Source organism: Phoca vitulina, unplaced genomic scaffold (assembly GCF_004348235.1).
Source record: "Phoca vitulina isolate PV1807 unplaced genomic scaffold, GSC_HSeal_1.0 scaffold1, whole genome shotgun sequence".
Lineage (NCBI taxonomy): Eukaryota > Metazoa > Chordata > Mammalia > Carnivora > Phocidae > Phoca > Phoca vitulina.
Window position 1 is genome coordinate 47,464,038 of NW_022589704.1, and position 21,771 is coordinate 47,485,808.

The window sequence follows — 21,771 nt, forward strand, 5'->3', positions numbered from 1 at the left end:
CCCTGCTGGAGGAGTAGTGGCCTGACTGTGCCGTGGATCACAGTTTACGGCAACCCCGAGCTGAGAGCCCGCACCTCGGCTCCATCTCTGCAGCTGGCTTCCCCACTCTGATACCTGGGAGCTCTGCCGCACTCAGTCACCCCCGGTCTTTCTGTGACCCCAATGGTCCTGAGACCACACTGTCCCACGAGGGTTCCACCCCCCGCTTAGCCACTGGAGCGAAGTCCCTCAGCAGAGCAGACTTCTAAAAGTTCCAATTTCATGCTCTGCTGCTCTAGCACTTGCCAGAAGTGGCCGATGGAGGCCCCTCCCCCACCGTCTATCCTCCCAAATATCGCCTCGGATTCACTTCACACATTCTACCTTCCAGAAAGTGGTCGCTTTTCTGTTCAGAGAGTTGTTGCTATTCTTTTCTTTGATCTCCTGTTGAGTTTGTAGGTGTTCAGAATGGTTTGATCCCCATCCAGCTGAATTCCTGAGACCAGACGAAATCCAGGTCTCCTACTCCTCTGCCATCTTGCTCTGCTCCCCTCTGTCTTTCTCTGTTTTCTAATATTCCTTTCCATGGACTTTTGTGGGCTCTCACTTTGCTTTTTGGGAAATAAACTACTTAATCTATACATCTTAGATCTTTTGTGTTTAAGTAGTCTCTTTTGGTTATATATTCAGTCAATTTAAACAATGTGTCAGAGAACAAATAGTCTTTTGAAGATGACTTTGCTTCATTTGAATAAATATTGTCAGTTGGGTTTCCTCCATGATCACTGTTCTTAGATTGGTCTGGTCCTTAGAATGGTGACCCCTGAATTGTTTCTGGCAAACTTCAGTCATTTCAGGCACTCTCATATTAGATACCCACCAATGAAATCCATCACCTTAAACCTTGTTTTTGGTCACAAAACTTAGAGCTATCTTGCAATCATAATAATATTTATCTGTATATATGTGTGTGGGATGTACTTGACAAATTTTATAATCGTTATGCTTTTCTTTAAGCTTTATTTGAAATGTGTTAGTGTTTGAATGTTTGAATTTTTTCAAATTTAAAAATCTAATTTATTAAATTTAAAAGTTTTATAAGTAGTAGGAAGCATTTGTTGTCTAGATTGATGTGTAGATATTTTGAATGCTTGAGAAAAATACACTAATTTTTTCATGAACCTTGAAATATCTTAAAGAATTTACATAGTGAAATTTGTAAACTGTGGTGTTTAATGTAATTCTACACTGCCAAAATGATAGAATAATTGAATATTAAACAAAGAACAGAAGTAAAAGTAGTGCTTTTAATTTTACCACAAATTACTATATTTACAAGTAACTTATAAATGCCAGATTATAAGTTGTGTTTACAAGTTTAAGAAAACTTAGATTTATAAACTGGATAAATTGAACACACACACACAAAAAAAAACATAAACAAAATCAGGGCCTAGAGTATGACGGCCCTATTGTTGACTAAGTGCCTATCTCCCAATTAAAGAATCTAACACATTAGCAAAAATTTATCAATTGCATCATTGCACAACAAAGTAGGTCTCAAGAAAACAAAGTAGAAATTAGGGAACAGGAATGGGGAAGCAGATGGAAAAGGGAGGTCTAGGAACTGACCTTAATAGGGAGTTGGGGAATGGAGGAATGGTCAAGTAGTCAGTTTTATCAAGGGCCTTATTTTACCAAACACATAAATTATATCTCAGAATTATATTTTTTAATTGCTTTAATTGAATGTAACCAGCAAATGAAATCAGATCCTCTTAGACATCTAAGTGTGAACTCACAATTCTATTTATGCAGTAATATGTTGGTTCAGTAATTGGTCTCCTTTCTTTAGGAAAACATGCAAGTCAGGTATTAGACAAAGAATAGTTTGATATAAATTGAGAAAACAATGCCTTAAAACTTCCTTCTATTTCTATATGCATTTCTGACCATGCTGCAGAAGAAAATTGCACATTGCCTTTGGTAATGAAATCTATGCTTTCCCCAAAATAGAGTATGATATAAAACCGTTGACCAGCTAAGCTCCTGAATTAAAACTGGTGTATAAAATTAGCAATTTTAGGACATCTGGCTTTAGGACAGGGTAAAAGAAGAAAGAATTGTGTTATATATGAGAATGTACTTCAAATATTCTTTCTGTCCTTTTTTCTTCCTTCCTTCTGGGATTCGCATAATGCATATTTTGGTCTGCTTCATGGCATCTCATACAGGTCCTTTAGGCTATATTTTCTTTTCTTCATTCTTTTTTTTCTAATCCTCAAACTAAATAAGTTCAATTGTCGTAGCTTCAAGTTCACTGATTATTTCTTCTCCTTGTTGAACTCTGCTGTTGAACCCCTCTAGTAAATTTTTTGTTTGTTATTGTACTCTTCACCTCCAGAACTTGTGTGGTTCCTTTTTAAAACCATTTTTTAAAGTTACCATTTTAACAAAAGATAACCATTTTAACCATTTAAAAATGTATAATTAAGTATATTTTCAAATGCTGTGCAACCATCACTTTTATCCATTTGCAGAATTTTTTCATCCTCCCAAACAGAAAGTCTGCCACCATTAAAAAATAACCTCCCATTCCACACTGTCTCCAGTTCTTGTTAAAATTTATTCTTCTTTCACTATGAATTTTCCTTTTCTGTGTACCTCAGGTAAGTAGAATTATATAACACTTACCCTTTGGTATCTGGTTTATTTCACTTGGCATAATGTTTTCAAGTTTCATACATGTTAATAGTATGTGTCAGAATTTTATTTCTTTTTAAGGCTGAGTAATATTTTTCTGAGGAAATGTCAAAATTTTCCACAGTGGCTTTTTGATTCCTTTTAATGATCTCTATTCTTTATGGATATTCTCATTTAGTTTATACATTGTTTTTCTGATTTCCTTCACTGTTTGTCTGTATTTTTCTTTAGCTTTTTAAACATATTTAACAAAGTCTTTCTATACTCTTTATATAATTAACCCGAAGCCTGGATTTCCTCAGGGATGATTTCTTAACATTTTGTTCCTCTAAATGTGCCATACTTTCCTGTTTCTTTGTATTCCATGAGTTATTTTGTTGAAAACCAGACATTTGAATAGTATAACATGGTAACTTTGGAAATCAGATCTCCTTCTTTTCCAGGGCTTGTTTTTTGACTGTTGACTGCTGTATTAGTCCATTTGTTTAGTGACTTTCCCAAACTGTTTTTTAAAAGGCTATGTTGCTTGTCTTTTATGGTCACTGAAGTCTCTTATCTTTGTGTTAAACTAGTTTTCATAGAGATTTCCTTGAGCACCAGGAGTTAAAACACACACATGCCAAAATCAAGAGCCAGATGCTTGACCCACTGAGCCACCCAGTGTGTCCCTTGGCTTGCACCTTTTTTGAACAATGTCCCCTGCTTTTCTGGTCAGAGTTTCTAGTTATGTGAAACAGAGACAAGTGCTTTGCATCCCTCATTCAAGTATCTCCCAGACAGTTTGGGATGGACATATGCAATAATTTTCCTATAAAATTTGCTATGCTCCCTCTAGAACTAGGGACCAAGGACTTAACACTAAGGATGCAGGTTTCTTTTTCAAGAACTATGCTGGGGAGGAGTTAGAGCAAGGGCAAATAAATACACCACAAATCTTTGCTAACATTTTAAAGTTACCTTTTTCTTGTTCAATTCGTTGCTGTAAACCTTTGACTATTTTCCAGAATTCTGACAGAGTTAATTTTGATAGTTTTTGTTTTTTTGTCAGTGTTTCTGTGGGAGATGAAAACTTGGAGCTGCTTACTCCCTTTTGCTGCAATGGATACTAATGGTGTTTGTTTGTTTTTTGTTTTTGTTTTTTTTACAAATATGACTAACAAGTATTCTGAAATTATGGCTGGATCCATCTTGATTGGGTATTCCCAAGATAATAAATAATTTTTACTAGAAATTCAGCTTCAAATTAAAGTTGATTTAACTTTTCTTTTTCTAACTCGAGGTATATTTTAATAGAATGCTCATGTGCCTTCTTGGCAATATTTTCAATAACTAAATCACTAAAGAGATGAACGTTTGAAATTTATGTACTGATTTTTTTGAAATCACTCATTTTTTGTAATGTGCTTCACTAGTAAAGTTTACTGTTTTTAGAATTATTCTGTGTCCTTCATATCATACTCAGCTAATTTATGGGTCCCAAATTTTTATGGAAAATGGCTAAGCAAACTACCACCAATGGCATAAATCTAGCTGCCATCTATTTTTGACCAGCTTGAAAACTAAAAATGGTTTTACAATTTTTAATCACTGAAAAAAATCAGAAAAATGATATTTTGTGATGTGAAAATTGAAGTTCAAATTTCACTCTTTATAAATAAATTTTCATTGGATCCATTATTTGTTTATGTATTTTCTATGGCTGCTTTTGTGCTACAAAGGCCCAATGGAATAGATTTGAAAGAGATCATATACTCTGCAAACCTGTGGTGTTTATTGTCTAGGCCTTTACATAAAAAGTTTGCCAACCTCTGTTTTAGTACAACATAAACAGAATCAACAACCTAAGATGCCTTATGGATTTAAAGCATTCTTTAGGATCCACAGCTCAAAGACGGTTACTTCTAGAAATTTTAGCTACCAAAAAATTTATCAGGTGTTATGCTTTTTTCCCCAATTTAATCATTGATACTTTTAACATCTTTTTCACTAGGTTAGCCAAACATGCCGAAAGTTTCATTTAACACATTACATTTAATACAGAACCTTTTTTGGATTAACGTTTTTCCTGGGACTTAAATTTATCCATAATTTTAACCATTTTTCTATAATTTTGACAGCCTTTTTTTTTCTTATTAATACAGTATTTATTTGTCTTCTCTCTGTCAAACCCTGAGCCAACCACTTTCCCCAGGCTGCCTGGGGAGGTATAGGAAAAGGAATGTACAGGGCAGACGAGACACGGGAGAAAGACCTATGGGAGGTGGAGATGGCTCCTTCACATGGCAAAGAGGATGAGAAAGACCACCATCAGGCAAAAGAGCCCCATGGTCTCCGAGAGGGCAAAGCCCAGAATGGTGTAGGAGAAGAGCTGTTGCTTCAAAGAGGGATTCCTGGCATAACCAGTGATGAGGCTCCCAGACACAGTCCCAATTCCAGCCCCAGAGCCAGCCACCCCTACCGTGGCAGCCCCAGCCCCAATGAACCTGGCTGCTGTGTCTATGTCCCTTGAAATAGCGCTGGTTTGGAAGCTGCGGCTAGGAATAAGTGAGGTCAGGGGACGTGGGGCTGCCAAGCTGCTGAGGCTCTTATAAGGTACCTCACCTGTCAGTGTCTCCAGTGGTTTTAGCACCACTGTAGACAGTGATGGCCTCAACAGCTGAGAGGTGCTCCTGACCAAGAAGGGGGTGGAGATGAACTTTGCACACGTGTACATTTTCAGGGGATGAGGGGCTGTGGCAGGAGAGCAGCTCCCAGTGCAGAGAAGACAGAGAGGGGTAGGGGGTGGGGGAGAGCCAATTTTGACAGCTTTAACAAGTAATTCTGAACTTGTTTCTTCTTCTACTTGAGTTGGAGAAAACTGGAAGTCTCCTTTACCATTAAAAAAACCCTTCATATTGAGTATATTATTCTTATATAGTAAATATTTAACTACAGAACTATGTGAATCAGAGTGCCTTGAAATCAGAGTGAATTTCAATTGTGAGAGATTTGCTTATTTCCTTATTAACTTTTGAAGATGGATAAAAGCTTTGATAAAAAATTTTACAGCAGAATCTTGTTATTTTAAAAGACAGCTTAAAAGCATATGATATAGAATGTCAGTGGTTTTGATGACATCTGTAAGGATACTTTCAACTTAATACTTGTGAATTTAAGCCCATTGGTAGAATTCTTCTGAAAATAGTTTTGAATTGGACTGCCAGTCATTTCTCATCAACTAACATTTTTGAAAGGTCTGCATCTATAAGTTACATGACTTTGTGTGATCTTTGAGATCAAATAATTTGAGATTATTATAAATAGACTAAATTACTAATTGAATCACTTCATTATCATTAGAATGTAGAAATTCTACCTCATAATCATGTCTTTTTCTCTAGGAGCTCCCTGTCATAACCTCACTAACTTTATTAAAATCCAATTTTGTAAAACAAAATTTTCTCAAATGTTTCTACTTTAGCACTGGCTGCTGTCAGAAAAATTTCAGATAAAAGAGAAGATGTCACATTCTCTAAAAATTCATGAGTCAGCATTAGGGTAGATAGTGATGATGACTGACACTCTTTGCTGTTTTGGATTTTTTAAACAAGATCCTTAGATTCCAGTGGCAAACATGCTGAAGTTGGATCCATATCACAAAGTAGCACATTAACTGATTTTGAAAAGTGTCTTTTATCACTGTACTAGCTATTCCTCTTGTTAAATTTTCATTACTTTTTATGTTCTTACAAATAGAGCTTTTATTTATATTCATGAAAAAATATTTATATAAAGGATTCAATGACTGCTGACCAACAGTTTTTTATTGATGGTAATTTATCCACAAAATACCTTTGTCTTTTCTGAAAAGTTTTTTTTTTTTTTTTTTAAGTGACAGGAGTCATTTTATGCATTTTATCCACATATTTATTTATAAATATGCTTTATTTATAGTTGGATCTGTTTCCTTGGGAGATATTTTATAAACTGATGAAACATTATTTGCAGATGGGAAAGACTGATTTCTTATATCTGGTATACTTTTTCTTTAACAGTGAACGAATCAGTTTCATATCTGTGTTATAGAATTCATTTGAGTGTCATCTCAATTTGCTAACTATTTTGGTGAAAATACCCTCTAAAAATTTAACAGGAAACATCCAAAGCCATTTTCTGGTGGTTGCTTAAGTGCTGACTGGTTACTGTGTACACTTTTTGTCTTTTTATCCTTATGACACATAGGTAATACTACCGCTCTGCCTTTTCTTATACCAAAATGCTTATCAAAAGCATTCATCAAAACATTCTCTTACCCAGATCTCTATTGCAATTTCTTTTGCTCTTAAACTTTTGCTCAATATTATAAAAATTATCTCATAGGACAATATGTTATGCTTTAAAAACCACTTTATTTTCTAAGGGAAGTAAGCATAGTTATATCAGGTATAAAAGCTTCAGTGCTCATCCTGGTGAGGTGGTGAGGAAGATTTGGAAATATTGGTGTTAGTTCGAGAAAACACCTTTGACAGAGCTGAAGATACCTTTGCCAGCATTTTAGATCCTTGTTTGGAAATACTAGGCTTGAGAGTTTCTGTGAACAAAGCAGAAAAGTAATACGGATATTTATTAGACATTCTAATTGAGAGAAGTTATACTATAGCATTGATGATTTAGAATTCAGAAAGATGATCCTTTTAATGTATTGTTGGATCCTATTAGCTAGGATTTTGTTGAGGATTTTGGAATCCATATTCATCAGGGATATCGGCCTGAAATTCCCCTTTTTGATGGGGTCTTTGCCTGGTTTGGGGATTAAGGTAATGCTGGCCTCATAGAATGAGTTTGGAAGTTTTCCTTCTGTTTCTATTTTCTAAAACAGCTTCAGTAGAATAGGTATTATTTCTTCTTTGAATGTTTGGTAGAATTCCCCAGGGAATCCATCAGGTCCTGGACTCTTGTTTTTTGGGATGTTTTTGATCACTGCTTCAATCTCGTTACTGGTTATTGGCCCATTCAGGTTGTCAATTTCTTCCTGTTTCAGTCTTGGCAGCTTATAGGTTTCCAGGAAGGCCTCCATTTATAAAATACTTTATGGGATTTAAAAAACATTCACAAAGACTCTTTTGATTTGATCCTTCTAACACTCTTATGAGGGAAATAGGAAGAACAATATCTCCATTTTTGAATACTGAATCTTGGCAAGGTCAAATACTTTGCATAAGGTCATATGAGTAGAAAATGGCCACACTGGAACAGGGTCCAGCTTTCTGACTCTCATGGCATCATTATACCTAATGCATTCTGATGCTTCTTTAGTCACGAGTGCAAAGAATGTCTTTCTTTATCTAGCAGAACACTCTTGGAAAATGCCAGATGAGCTAAACTCACGTGGGAAAGTAACTTTCAACTCTATACAGTAAGGGTATCTATTTCAGAGTGCTTAAGTGAAAGCACAAGTGCATTAAAATTGCTATAATTTCTCACCTACTTTGGGTGAATTTTCAGTTGGCTAACTTCAAGTGATTTTTTTGTTATGTGAGATAAGACTGTATAGATAATAAAAGAGTTTTCATTTGGATTCATTTTTCTACATGACTTATTCAGCACATGGCCTCTTAAAGAATATCATATTTTAATTATCACAAAATGATATATTTACATGTAAACATGTAAAGACCAAAAGTGAACATTTATGTACTTTTTTGAAACTTTATAACAGGGCATAAAAACACACATGCCAGTAAAAACCAATATTTTCTTAATTCCAGTAGATGCCAAAGTTCATGACTGTACCTGTTGCAGTTATCTAGAGTTGTCTTTTCTAGCAAGATAATATTCTATGATTTTTTTTTTTTTAGATTTTATTTATTCATTTGACAGAGATAGATACAGCGAGAGAGGGGACACAAGCAGGGGGAGTGGGAGAGGGAGAAGCAGGCTTCCCGCGGAGCTGGGAGCCCCATGTGGGGCTCGATCCCAGGACCCTGGGATCATGACCTGAGCTGAAGGCAGATGCCTAACGTCTGAGCCACCCAGGCGCCCCGATAATATTCTATGATTAAAGCAAAGATAGCCTACAGTAAATTTAACTATGAAGAACAAAAAAGTATATTTAGGTTTTTACCTGTGCTATTATTTTTAAAAATGACCTAAGAATTTAAAAGGAAATAGCCAAAATCTGCAGCAATAAGACACAAAAACATGGATGAAAGAGAAAGATGTACATTCTGAAAAAGTAAGATAAATTTTTTACTGACATGATTGAGACGTTGCAAGACTTCTGAAATTCTTATTGGAGATATTAAAGAGCTTCCATTCTTAAAAATTGGTGGTCTTATTAAAAATTCAGATTCCTGGGCACCATCACTCAGAGATACTAACTTAGGCAGTCTAGAGAGGGTCTAGGAATCTGCATTGTTAAAAAAAATACACTGGGTGATTCCGATGTAAAGCAGTTCCTGGAAACACACTGAGGGTACTGCCTCAAATATGCATCCATTCTAGATTCCTTGTATCTTGTTCAAGACCAGTGGGTGGCTAGTATCATAGGTTAATAACCTACATGAAGCTCATCCCTAGAGAGAGTACTGAGCCCTCTGTTTGTCCTTTAATAGTTCTTTTCGTAGCAAAACTATGGACTATCTTTGGTCATTACCCAATATGGGGCTCATTCTGGGATGCAGTGGCCACAATATGGAACCACATTATGGAGGGAAGCAAAAATGAAGGATCAAAGTCAGAAGATCTGTTTTCAGGCCCTAAAAGCTCTCCATTTGTTGACTGTGTAAACTCAGGTGATTATTAACTCCATTTTCTCTTTTGTAAATTAGGGCATTATGATTGACAGAGGGAGAGTAGTATGGTATAGGGGATATAGACAAATTTAGTTTGGCCCACAAAACGTTTCACAAAAGCGTTCAATTACTTGATAAAATTTGAAAGTCAGGATTTTCACATAAAACTTTCATCACTAGCTTCTTTTGAAAAAGGCTGACTTGAACTGGAAGACCTAGCAACAACCAGTATGTTAGTGATTGGACGTGGGTATCAGCTCCTCCTTTATACAGGACATGCCATCTCCAGTGGACCACAGACCTGCTCAACCTACTGCTCTTGTTTATAGTAACTGTCTGGCTCCTGTGGGCATTTGAGTGTATGAATTATGGTCATATTGAATGAGCTTAAGCTTTGAAGTTGGGCAGATCTGTGTTCGAATCTCAGCTCTGCACTTTATTAACTATGGGGTGACCTTGAGTAACCTACTCTTGCTTTCCTCTTCAATGACTTTCACTTTCCTCTTTAATAAAATGGAGATATCTGCTACCTAATAAATGTTAGTTCCATTATTTATTACTGTGGTTTGAGTTAAGGTAAAAGAATTACATAATAAACTGCAAAATGGCTATACACACATACATATACATAGGTAAGTATATTATTTCAATCTCAGTACTCAATCTCAGGTATCAATACTGAAAGGGAGGAGCCAGCATTCCAGGAGGAATGCTAAAGGATAGTATATTTTGTACCTGAAATGAATTCTTTTGAGGAATACACACTGCCAGTAATATTCTTGTTTCCTTCAAAGATGGTGATAAACTGCCAAGACAAAGTACATAGTTAACGTTTTATTGCACTCTACACACTAGAGATACCTAGAAATCCCCAAAAGATGTAGTACAACCATTGTAGCACCTTCCATAAATAGTATCTGTGCTCTGTAGTCTCAGAATTATTCTCTGAGTCTTGGGCTCATAATTTTTGCCAATTGTGGCACCTAGGATTGACCCTTGTCATAGATGTGGGCCTTAGCCACCATTAAATGATGATCAGGCATCTTAAGTCAATAAAAATGCCAGCTCTGTCTGCCCCCTCCCTCTTTTGGGTGAATTGAAATAAGTAACAAATTATAAATTCTTTTCTGATGCTTAGAGATAATGGTAAGTGGGGAAGGAAAATGGATGTTCATTATGTAATTCCAATTTCCTGTTATGGAAATCTTAGGCATTTTGGGGTCTGGCTCAATAAAGTGGCCATGTGAACCTAGTCAGGTAGGGAACATGGCTCAGATGATAGTTTTACTCTCTAGGCCTATATCACCTCTGAATGCAGAAGCAGCAATCTTCTCAGAATGTATAATATAGACTGGGTTAGGTTGCTGGGCTTCACTGTATATATTTTATAATACTAGTTATTAAATAAGGAAATCAATAAAGAGAAATGAAAGAAGGCCTAAATACATGAAACATAAAATGTGTTATGTATAGATTATGTAAAGACCACCAGATATTATAAGAGTTTTATCATAGTTCCTCCAAGAGGATTTGAGGCAGCTTATTTATTTATATATTTCTTGAGAGCTGAGGAATAAAATGGAGCTGAGACTATCTAAATCACTGATTCTCAGTATGGCCTGCACAATAGTTATATGTGGAATTTTTTTTGAAAAAATATGAATCCCTGGGTCCCACACCTCCAATTGAATTTAAATTTCTGAGGGTGGGGCATATATTGATATCTTAAAAAAAATGCCACATGTGTGAGACTGACTTGACAATCCCTAATCTAAAAGCAGAGGGCAGATGCTACCAAGTGTCTGAGATGAGTAAGTATATGTAAGTTCTGCTGGAAACATCTATCTTTGCATAAGGTTTAAGAGTATTTGCCATTTCTTCATGGAACACTATTATAATCACTGCTTTAAGATTTTGTCTGAAAATTCCAAAATCTTGGCTGCATTGGACTTACATCTCTTGTCCTTTCCTTTAAAAGTTTTGTAGACATTGTCTTATTTCTTTACATGTTAAGTAATTTTGAATTCTATCTTGGGCATTTTAAATAATTTATGAGATTCCAAGAACTGTTAGAATCCTCTTGAGATGGTTGAGATTTTTGTTTGTTTTTTTGCTTAACTAGGTAATTAGCCAACTTAGATTCAGACCACACATCCTACCCTGCCTTCTATGGCTGTGTTTCCAATGTAAATTCAATTTCCAAAGTCTTGGCAGTACTTTTTTGTATCCCTCTGCACCACTATTAAAGCTATAGTTCAAGTTCTCAAAGCCTTTTGTTTATACAAGTTCAGGTCAGTTCCCTACCTGCACAGCTCAGGAGAGACTTTTCAGACAGATTTGTAGGGGATCCTTTTTTGATGATCCTCTGTGACTTTTTTTTTTTTTTTCAGTACCTTTAACACTCAGAAGTCCCCTTTTCTGGTTCTATGGCTAAATGCTGTGGCTACCCTCCCTGTGTGCTGTCTCACACATCCCATAACTGCATCCATGTCTAGGGTGAAATAACAAAAGAAAGCAGAGAAAAAAGTAGCAGATTTTCTTCTAATATTCTTCAGGTTTCTGGAGACCTTTTCCTAATTCTTCTGGTCAGAGAGAAGGATTTTCTCTGAGTTTTAAGTGCCTCAGCAGCCTCTGCTGCCATTGCTATGTAGCTTCATGTCTGAAACTTGCCTTGAGGCAGAACCAAGAGAGGCAGGAAAAGTGGGAAAAAAAGTGACTTTCTTCTACTTCCCAGTCCACAGGAATTTCTTCCTAATTCTGGTAAGAGAGTAATGGTTTCTCCTAAAGATTTATTCTGCCTATTCTATGTAATTCCAGGATTTGAACTGCTCTGGGTCTAAACTTGGAGATATGGGGGGGGGGGGGGGGGCAGCAGGAAACTGATAATGGTATTTGTGATTCTTTGAGTTTTTATTTCCCTCCTCAAATTCCTGCTATTATTTATTCAGCATCCTCAGTAGTTTTCCAGCATTTTTAGTTGTAAAAAGAGAGAGCCGAGGTGGAATGTGCTTACTACACCTTACTTTGAACTGGATTGGATATACCAGTTCCAACCATGTTTCACCATGGAAAAAGCTATAAGTGAGGGGAAGGGCAAAGAGCCAAAGGGTCCAGATTAGCCAGGGATTCAGCCTGGCACAAGGAATAGTCTATAATAAGGTTGTCAGTCTAGAGATTCTCTGTCTCCCTGTTGTTTCCATATGATTTTACTTGGAAAATATGGTCTAAGTGAAGCCTGAGGTTGTCAAATAGATGTTTATATTTATAAATGAGGATTAGGTTGAATGAGGAACTAGCCCAGCATCTTCAGGGTTTGGTATGAGTAAGAATTGTAAGGTTTGGTTCTGAAAACTACTCTGATAATGAGAAGGGATTGTAAAATCCATCAGGATTATGTGTGCATGGTGTTTGGGAAACTCAATTAGAATTGGTATTCAACTGAGCCAAGAAACAAAGTGATAAAAACAGAAGAGGATCTGTAGCTTCAGCCCTCACTGGAAACTCTAAAAAGGATTAAGGAAGAGGAAATTTCCTGAGTTTATGGTGGAGAGTAGCAGGGCCTTTTGGAAAGCTGCCTTTAAACAGTCAGTCCTTTGGAATACAGAAAAATAGATGGAATCTGCACTAATTTCCTACAAGCCAGTTTCCTCTGTTTTTGAAGCTTCTGTTCCCTCCCTGCCTCCTCCAAGTTCCTCACTTGGGTCTACCTGCCCTAGACAAGGCCAAGTGACTCCCTGTAGCGTTTTCTTCAGAGAACAGTGGCTCATTCTGTGCACTTAAGCAAGGAATAATTTAATTGTAAAGTGAGAATTTTGATTAGGGGATTTCTCCAGTACCATGGACAGGTCTCAGCCAGAGGGGGCGATCTGAGCAGGAAGAAATTGTGGATAGGGGTGTGCTTCCTGAAGTCCCTCAAATAGTACAACCCAAGTCCTGATTTGACCTTGAAAACTGGGCTATATTAAACTGGACCCCATGTATACCAATTGCAGTTTATTGAAAAATATTTACCTGAACACTGTTTGAATTCTCTGGCATTTGCTCCTGAGAATTTCCTGTTGGGGAGGGCAAAAAAAGGAAAGTATTTTTTTTTGGAGGCATGAATAGTACTGAGACAAACCTGGTCTTATTATTTTTCACCAGAATGTTCTAGAATTTAGGCAAGTAGAAGAAACTATTATTACTTTCAGTGTATAGGCAATGGGAATAAAACTGAAATAGGTAATATCCCTAGAATTCTGGGGCATGTCTTATATCTTCCTTTAGGAATTATGAAAGATAAAATATGATTTGGTAGGAGAGGCAGCCTCTGTAACTTAACAGCCACATGTTTATGCACAATATTCAATCTCTATAAGCCTATTTGTTTACATGTAAATGAGAGATTACCTTATAGATGATTCCTAGGGGCCTTCCAGCTCTAACACTCTTTGATTCTACATAGCTAATTAAAAGCAGATAATTGGAACAAACAGGAAAGTGCTGGTTTTATGAAATAATTTGAGTGAGAACCAGGAGAATTTTGAGGCAATACCAAGAGGAAATGTGGAGGAATTGCTACAGAACCAAAAGTTGCCTAAGTTCCAGGGGAGGTTAGTATGCCTGTAAAACAAATTTAGCCTAAGGAGTTAGAAATGATGAGAAAATTTTTACAAAGATCCACCACTAGGGGGGCTGAAACTCTGAATTTGAGTCTTAGCTTCACTTCTTCGAGCTGTGTGAACATTGGCAAATTGAATCCAACTTACTTGACTCTGTTTCCTCATTATGTAGAATGTGAATGAGACTATCTTCCCTGCCTGTCTCACAAAAGGATGCAATAAGATATCTTATATAAAAATATTGTGCATTTTATAGAAATGTAATCATCAAGGGCCAAAACAGGTGGTTATTCTCTGCATTATCCTTTAGATCAATGTAGGTTTTTGGGGAAAAAAAAAGTTGTAGTAGAACTTCAATTAACTCAAATATGAGAGGGATTGATTACTGCACTTATCTGACAATATTGGTAAAATTTTATTGTTGGTTGATAATCTTTTTAAAGTGCCTGACTCTATATTGCACATAATTGAACTAACTGACTTTTGCTTTTAAGTGACTGAGGGTATTGGGTTTACTTCCAGGGCTATCATTCCAAATGCAGGTTAAGTTTCTAGGCTAAATGGCTGTCAACTTCCGAGGATATACTAAGAATTTGTTTTGTGAAAAGACAAAGAAAAATTTCTGATATTTGAGGGTCTCAGGTATTCAGATTTGTTATTTTATTGTATATCTATATGAAACAAAGAATATAATTTTCCAGTCCTAACCTATCCATTAAACTTCAGTCTTAAATATCCTATTTCTTATGTGATACCTCAACTAGAGGTATTAGAGGTATTAGAATATCTAATGGGTACCTCAATCTCAACATAACCAAAACAGAATTCTTGTGCTTCTCATTAGTTATTCCCATTGTCCCTCTTATTTTACTAAATGCTCTTCCTCCTCCTACTATATGCCTATTTTAGGTTCTTGGGAATACAGCTGTGATCTTCATGGAGCTTACATTCTAAAAGGAGATAGTGAAAAAACAATTAACGGTCTGTCAGATAGTATTAAGTGCCAGTGAGAAAAATAAGCAAAGAAGTGGAATAGTTAGTGCCATGGTGGGAATGAGGCTACAATTTCAGACTATGGTCAAAGAATACCTCACTGAGAAGGTGAAATTTGAACAAAGACCTGAAGGTGAGGGATGAGCAATGCAGATGAAGGGGAAGAGCTCTACACAAGGATCAGCAAGAGCAAAGGCCCTGAATGCCTGGAATGTTTAAGGAATAGCAAGGTCCATGAGGCTGGTGCAGAGAGCCAGAAAGAGAAACAGGGAAGGACGTTAGAAATGTATTGGGGGAGAGGTGATGTCCAGATGATGTAGGGTTTAGCAAGCTATCATAGTTTCTTTGGCTTTTGTCCCAGATGAGATGGGGAATACTTATCAATATCTGGAATTATCTTGTTTATGTCCTTAACCGTTGATGCCCACCCCAGGTTACAGTGTAAATTCTATGAGATTAAGGACTTTGTTAGTTTTGTTCACACATGGGATTCTAGAACACAAAGGAAATGCTCAGTAAATATTTGAATGAATGAATAAATAATGATTGAATTGGGCAGGTGAAATACTACTGAAGGATGTAAGACTTAAGCATGATCATTGCAAAAAATTGGAAAAGAAAAAAAAAAACAAAACACTGCATTTATGGTTAGGAGACTTAAGATCCAGAATTGGCTCTGCCTCAGCCTCCGAGTAACCTTGGCAGAACTGCTTTGTCATCCTTAGCTTGAGTTTCCTCATGTAAACATGAGGGGATTTGTATTAAATGGTTTTTGTCTCACTAGCAGCCTATGAGTCCATACTACAGGTATGATCTGTGATTATTGTGGCATCTCTGATTATGGTGTGTTTATAGAATTCTGGCATATTTATTGCTATTCTAGGAGTCATCTTAATGAAAATAATTTCACTTCCAAGTTGAGACAATATGTTTTTAAAGTAATTCCTTGAGTGGGTTTTGTGTTTGAAATAGCCAAGTGTGGACCTGTGGTTTGAGTTTTAAAGCCACTTTACAGTAAACATGACACTCTACCTCTTGTATGTATGATAACTGTTAGAACCACATTGATCCTCTGAGGTTTCAAAAAATAGAGAACCAAAAAGTTCTCACAAATGTTCTAAGGAGTAGGTACTAATAGAGATTTTTAAAAATAGTGAAGTCCATACTAGTCAGATATTAATGTGAGCAAATAAATTTAACTCTAAAAGCTCCCCCCCCGCACACTTTTTGTACATTTTTTTGTACAAAAAGTGTGTACATTTTGGTAGGATTAAGCACAAAGGAAGGGTAAGAAATCATTAAATCCTAGTATAATGGGTACTGGCTCAGATAAAAGCTATTGTGTGTGCATCCTTATTTTATGAATATTTTTCACAGGAGCATGGTAAATATGAATTCATAATGTGACACCATATTCTTGATCAAAATCATTAATAAAATCTTGATAGCCATTCAGCAAAGGCAAATTAGTTGGCTCATCTTAACACCTGAGTGATGTAGTACTAGATTATTTTCCAAAAAATAGGTAAAATCACAGGAAAAAAAAGGTATCAACCTTAGGTTTGATAACTAAAAAATTCATCAAAGCAGTAAACAAAGCAGTAAAAAAACAAAAAGCAATAGCTGAAAAGTTCATTAAAGCAGTAAAGCAGTCTCCTTTTGAATTTAAGAAAATAATAAATCCAACCTTCTAATAATTTGTCACTTGTATCTGGGGTAAAATCTTCAGTCTCACTAAAACAAAAGAAAGAGAACATTTCATTTTTTGTGTATTTATTAAATGAAGAAATTACTGGTTAAGCAGAACAATCTGTCAGTTATTCTTCATATGGAAGTAAACCTGGAATAATTTATAACTGAGTTCCCAAATCAAATGAAAATAATTTCTAAATTGACATTTTTTTCACTTTTAAAATTTTGGTTAAATATACATAACATGAAATTTGCCACCTTAACCATTTTTAAGTGTACAGTTCTGTGCTTGAGTACATTCTCATTGTTGTGCAACCATCACCACTATCTATTCTTCAGAACTTTTTCATCTTCCCCAACTGACACTTTGTACCTATTAAATATTAACACCACATTGCCCTCTCTCTCTGTTCCCAAGGACCACCATTTTACTTTCTGCTTCTATGATTTGACTACCTGAGGTATCTCATATAAGTGGAATCATGTAATATTAGTCCTTTTGCGACTGACATTTCATTTAGCATAATGTCTTCAAGGTTCATACGTGTAGCATGTGTCAGAATTTCCTTTTTAAGGCTTAATAATATTCTATTGAATGTATATATCACATTTTCCTTAACCATTCCTCTATCAGTGACTCTTGAGTTGCTTCCAGGATTTGGCTGTTGTTAATAAAGCTGCTTATGAATATGAGTGTATGAATATCTGAGTGACTGTTTTCAATACTTTTGGATATATATCCAGAAGTGTAATTGCTGGATCCTAAGGTAACTCTATTTTTTGGTAAACTGTCATACTATTTCCCACAGCAACTGCACCATTTTATTTATTATTATTTTATTTTTATTTTTATTATATTATGTTAGTCACCATACAGGACATCATTGATTTTTGATGTAGTGTTCCATGATTCATTGTTTGCGTATAACACCCAGTGCTCCATGCAATACCTGCCCTCTTTAATACCCATCACCAGGCTAACCCATCCCCCCATCCTCCTCCCCTCTAAAACCCTCAGTTTGTTTCTTGGAGTCCATAGTCTCTCAGGTTCATCTCCCACTCCGATTCCTCCCCCTTCATTTTTCCCTTCCTTCTCCTAATGTCCTCCATGCTATTCCTTATGTTCCACAAATAAGTGAAACCATATGATAATTGACTTTCTCTGCTTGACTTCATTCACTTAGCATAATCTCCTCCAGTCCCATCCATGTTGATGTAAAAGTTGGGTTCTCATCCTTTTTGATGGCTTAGTAATATTCCATTGTATATATGGACCACATCTTCTTTATCCATTCATCTGTTGAAGGGCATCTCAGTTCTTTCCACAGTTTGGCTATTGTGGACATTGCTGCTATGAACTTTGGGGTGCATATGGTCCTTCTTTTCACTACATCTGTGTCTTTGGGGTAAATACCCAGGAATGCAATTGCTGGGTCATAGGGTAACTCTATTTTTAATTTTTTTGAGGAACCTCCACACTGTTTTCCAAAGTGGCTGTACCAACTTGCATTCCCACCAACAGTGTAAGAGGGTTCCCCTCTCTCCACAACCTCTCCAACATTTGTTGTTTCTTACCTTGTCAATTTTTGCCATTCTAACTGGAGTAAGGTGGTATCTCAATGCGGTTTTGATTTGAATTTCCCTGATGGCTAAGGATGATGAACATTTTTCATATGTCTGTTAGCCATTTGTATGTCTTCTTTAGAAAAGTGTGTGTTCATGTCTTCTGCCCATTTTTTGACTTGTTTGTTTTTTGGGTGTTGAGATTGAGAAGTTCTTTATAGATCTTGGACATCAGCCCTTTGTCTGTAATGTCTTTTGCAAATATCTTCTCCCATTCTGTGGGTTGCCTCTTTGTTCTGTTGACTGTTTCCTTTGCTGTGCAGAACGTTCTTATCTTGATGAAGTTCCAAAAGTTCATTTTTATTTTGTTTCCCTTGCCTTTGGAGACGTGTCTTGAAAAAGTTGCTGTGGCCGATGTGGAAGAGGTTACTGCCTATGTTCTCCTCTAGGATTTTGATGGTTTCCTGTCTCACATTGAGGTCTTTCATCCATTTTGAGTTTATCTCTGTGTATGGTATAAGAGAATGGTCGAGTTTCATTCTTCTGTATATAGCTGTCCAATTTTCCCAGCACCATTTATTGAAGAGATGTCTTTTTCCATTCGATATTTTTTCCTGCTTTGTCAAAGATTAGTTGACCATAGAGTTGAGGGTCCATATCTGGCCTCTCTATTCTGTTTCATTGGTCTATGTATCTGTTTTTGTGCCAGTACCACGCTGTCTTGGTGATCACAGCTTTGTAATATAGCTTGAAATCAGGCAACGTGATGCTCCCAGCTTTGCTTTTCTTTTTCAACATTTCCTTGGCAATTCGGGGTCTTTTCTGATTCCATACAGATTTTAGGATTGTTTTTTCCAGCTCTTTGAAAAATGCCAGTGGTATTTTGATCGGGATGTCATTGAAGGTATAGATTGCTCTGGGCAGCATAGACATTTTAACAATGTTTATTCTTCCGATCCATGAGCATGGAAGTTTTTCCATCTTTTTGTGTCTTCTTCAATTTCTTTCATGAGTGTTCTGTAGTTCCTAGAGTATAGATCCTTTACCTCTTTGGTTAGGTTTATTCTGAGGTATCTTATGGTTTTTGGTGCTATTGTAAATGGAATCGTTTCTCTAATTTCTCTTCCTACAGTGGCATTGTTAGTGTATAAGAAAGCAACTGATTTCTGTGCACTGATTTTGTATCCTGCCACATTACTGCATTGCTGTATGAGTTCTAGTAATTTGGGGGGTGGAGTCTTTTGGGTTTTCCACATAAAGTGTCATGTCATCTGCAAAGAGAGAGAGTTTGACTTCTTCTTTGCCAATTTGAATACCTTTTATTTCTTTTTGTTATCTGATTGCTGTTGCTAGGACTTCTAGTACTATGTTGAACAATAGTGGTGAGAGTGCACATCCTTGTCGTGTTCCTGATCTTAAGGGAAAGGCTCTCAGCTTTTCCCCATTGAGAATGATATTCACTGTGGGTTTTTTATAGATGGATTTTATGAAATTGAGGAATGTTCCCTCTATCCCTATACTCTGAAGAGTTTTAATCAGGAAAGGATGCTGTATTTTGTCAAATGCTTTTTCTGCATCAATTGAGAGATTCATATGATTCTTCTCTCTCCTCTTAATGTGTTCTATCACATTGATTGATTTGCGGATGTTGAACAACTGCACCATTTTAAATACCCAACAACAATGTACAAGGATTGCAATTTCTTCACTTTCTTGCCAACACTTGTTATTTTCTGTTTTTGTTTGGTTTTGTTTTCTATTTTTTTTTTTTAAAGATTTTATTTATTTATTTGAGAGAGAGAGAATGAGAGACAGAGAGCATGAGAGGGAGGAGGGTCAGAGGGAGAAGCAGACTCCCTGCCGAGCAGGGAACCCGATGCGGGACTCGATCCCGGGACTCCAGGATCATGACCTGAGCTGAAGGCAGTCGCTTAACCAACTGAGCCACCCAGGCGCCCCGGTTTTGTTTTCTATTTTGACAACAGCTATCCTAATGGGTGTGAAATAACATCTTAATGTGGTTTTGATTTGCATTTCCCTAATGATTAGTGATGTGTTGAGTATCTTTTCGTGTACTTATTGCCCATTTCTATATCTTCTTTGAAGAAATATCTATTCTAGTCCTTTGCTCAATTTTATATCAGGTTGTTTGATTTTTTTTATGTTATTAAGTTATAAGAGTTCTTTATATATTCTGGGTAGTAACCCCATATAATTTGCTAGTATTTTCTCCCATTCTTTTCACTCTGTCCTTTGAAGCCAAAAGATTTTAATTTTGCTGAAGTCCAGTTATGTAATTTTTGTTGTTGCTTGTGCTTTTAGTGTCATATCCAAGAAATTATTGCCAAATCCAATGTCATGAAGCTTTCCCTCATGTGTATTTTTTCTTTTTTTAGAGAGAGAACATGTGTGTGGGCAGGGGGCGGGGCAGGGGCAGAGAGGGAGAGAGAGAATCCCATGCAGACTTCCCACTGAGCTCTGAGCTCAGTCTCACAACCCTGAGATTGTGCCCTGAACTGAAATCAAGAGTCAGACACTTAACTGCCTGAGCCATCCAGGCACTCCTTCCCCCATGTTTTCTTATAAGAGGTCTATAGTTTTACTTGGATCTTTGATCCATTTTGAGTTAATTTTTATATATGTTGTAAGATAAGGGTCTAACTTCATTTTTTGTGTGTGTGGTTATTAGTTTTCCCAGCACCATTTTTGAGAATGTTCTTTTCCCATTAAATGGCCTTGGCATGCTTATCAAAAATCATTTGGCCATATATGAGAGATTTATTTATAGGCCTTTATTTTATTTCATTGCCTTATATATCTGTCTTTATGTCAGTACCATACTGTTTTCATTACTATGTCTTTGCAGTAAGTTTTAAAATTAGTAAGTCTAACTTTATTCTTCCTTGTCAACATTGTTTTGGTTATTAGGAGTCCCTTGAGAGACCATATAAATTTTTGAATGAATTTTTTCTATTTCTGCAAAAAATGCCATCAAATGTAATTCTTATAAAAATACTAATCTGTAGAATACTTTGTGTAATTATTGACACCTTAACAATAGTAAATCTTCCAATCCATGAATTTTTTAATTATTATTTTTTAAATTTGAGTATTGTATGCAACTGATGAATCACTGAACTCTACCTCTGAAACTAATAATACACTATATGTTAATTAATTGAACTTAAATTAAAAAAAAAAAACCCCCCCCCCAAATATTTGAGTATAGTTGACATACAATGTTATACTAGTTTCAGGTGTACAACCTAGTAATTTTACAAGTTTATACATTATGCTATGTTTACCACAAGTGTAGCTACCATCTGGCCCCATACAATGCTATTATAATATCATTGAGTATATTTCTTATGCTGTGCCTTTTATTTCCATGACTTAGTCATTCCATAACTGAAAGTGTATATCTCCCACTCATCTTACTCCCTCTCCTTTGGCAAGCATCAGTTTGT

The 21,771-nt window shown here is 36.2% G+C and overlaps 2 protein-coding genes across 2 annotated transcripts in view; both read right to left on the reverse strand.

The window, feature by feature from the left end:
* Window positions 1-4,957: 4,957 nt before the first annotated feature.
* LOC116641144 (ATP synthase F(0) complex subunit C2, mitochondrial-like) lies at window positions 4,958-5,449 on the reverse strand. The gene has a single exon (XM_032418701.1). It carries the CDS (start codon window positions 5,393-5,395, stop codon window positions 4,958-4,960), a length of 438 nt encoding a protein of 145 aa, XP_032274592.1. The 5' UTR covers window positions 5,396-5,449.
* Window positions 5,450-7,115: 1,666 nt separating this feature from the next.
* FSIP2 (fibrous sheath interacting protein 2) overlaps window positions 7,116-21,771 on the reverse strand; it is a 107,225-nt gene continuing 92,569 nt past the window's right edge. Inside the window, exons 22-25 of the mRNA XM_032420585.1 lie at window positions 16,737-16,783; window positions 13,467-13,510; window positions 10,191-10,260; window positions 7,116-7,252 (exon numbers count right to left, since the gene is read on the reverse strand). Of these exons, the coding sequence (XP_032276476.1) occupies window positions 7,116-7,252; window positions 10,191-10,260; window positions 13,467-13,510; window positions 16,737-16,783 (298 nt within the window). The remainder of the gene's footprint in view (window positions 7,253-10,190; window positions 10,261-13,466; window positions 13,511-16,736; window positions 16,784-21,771) is intronic.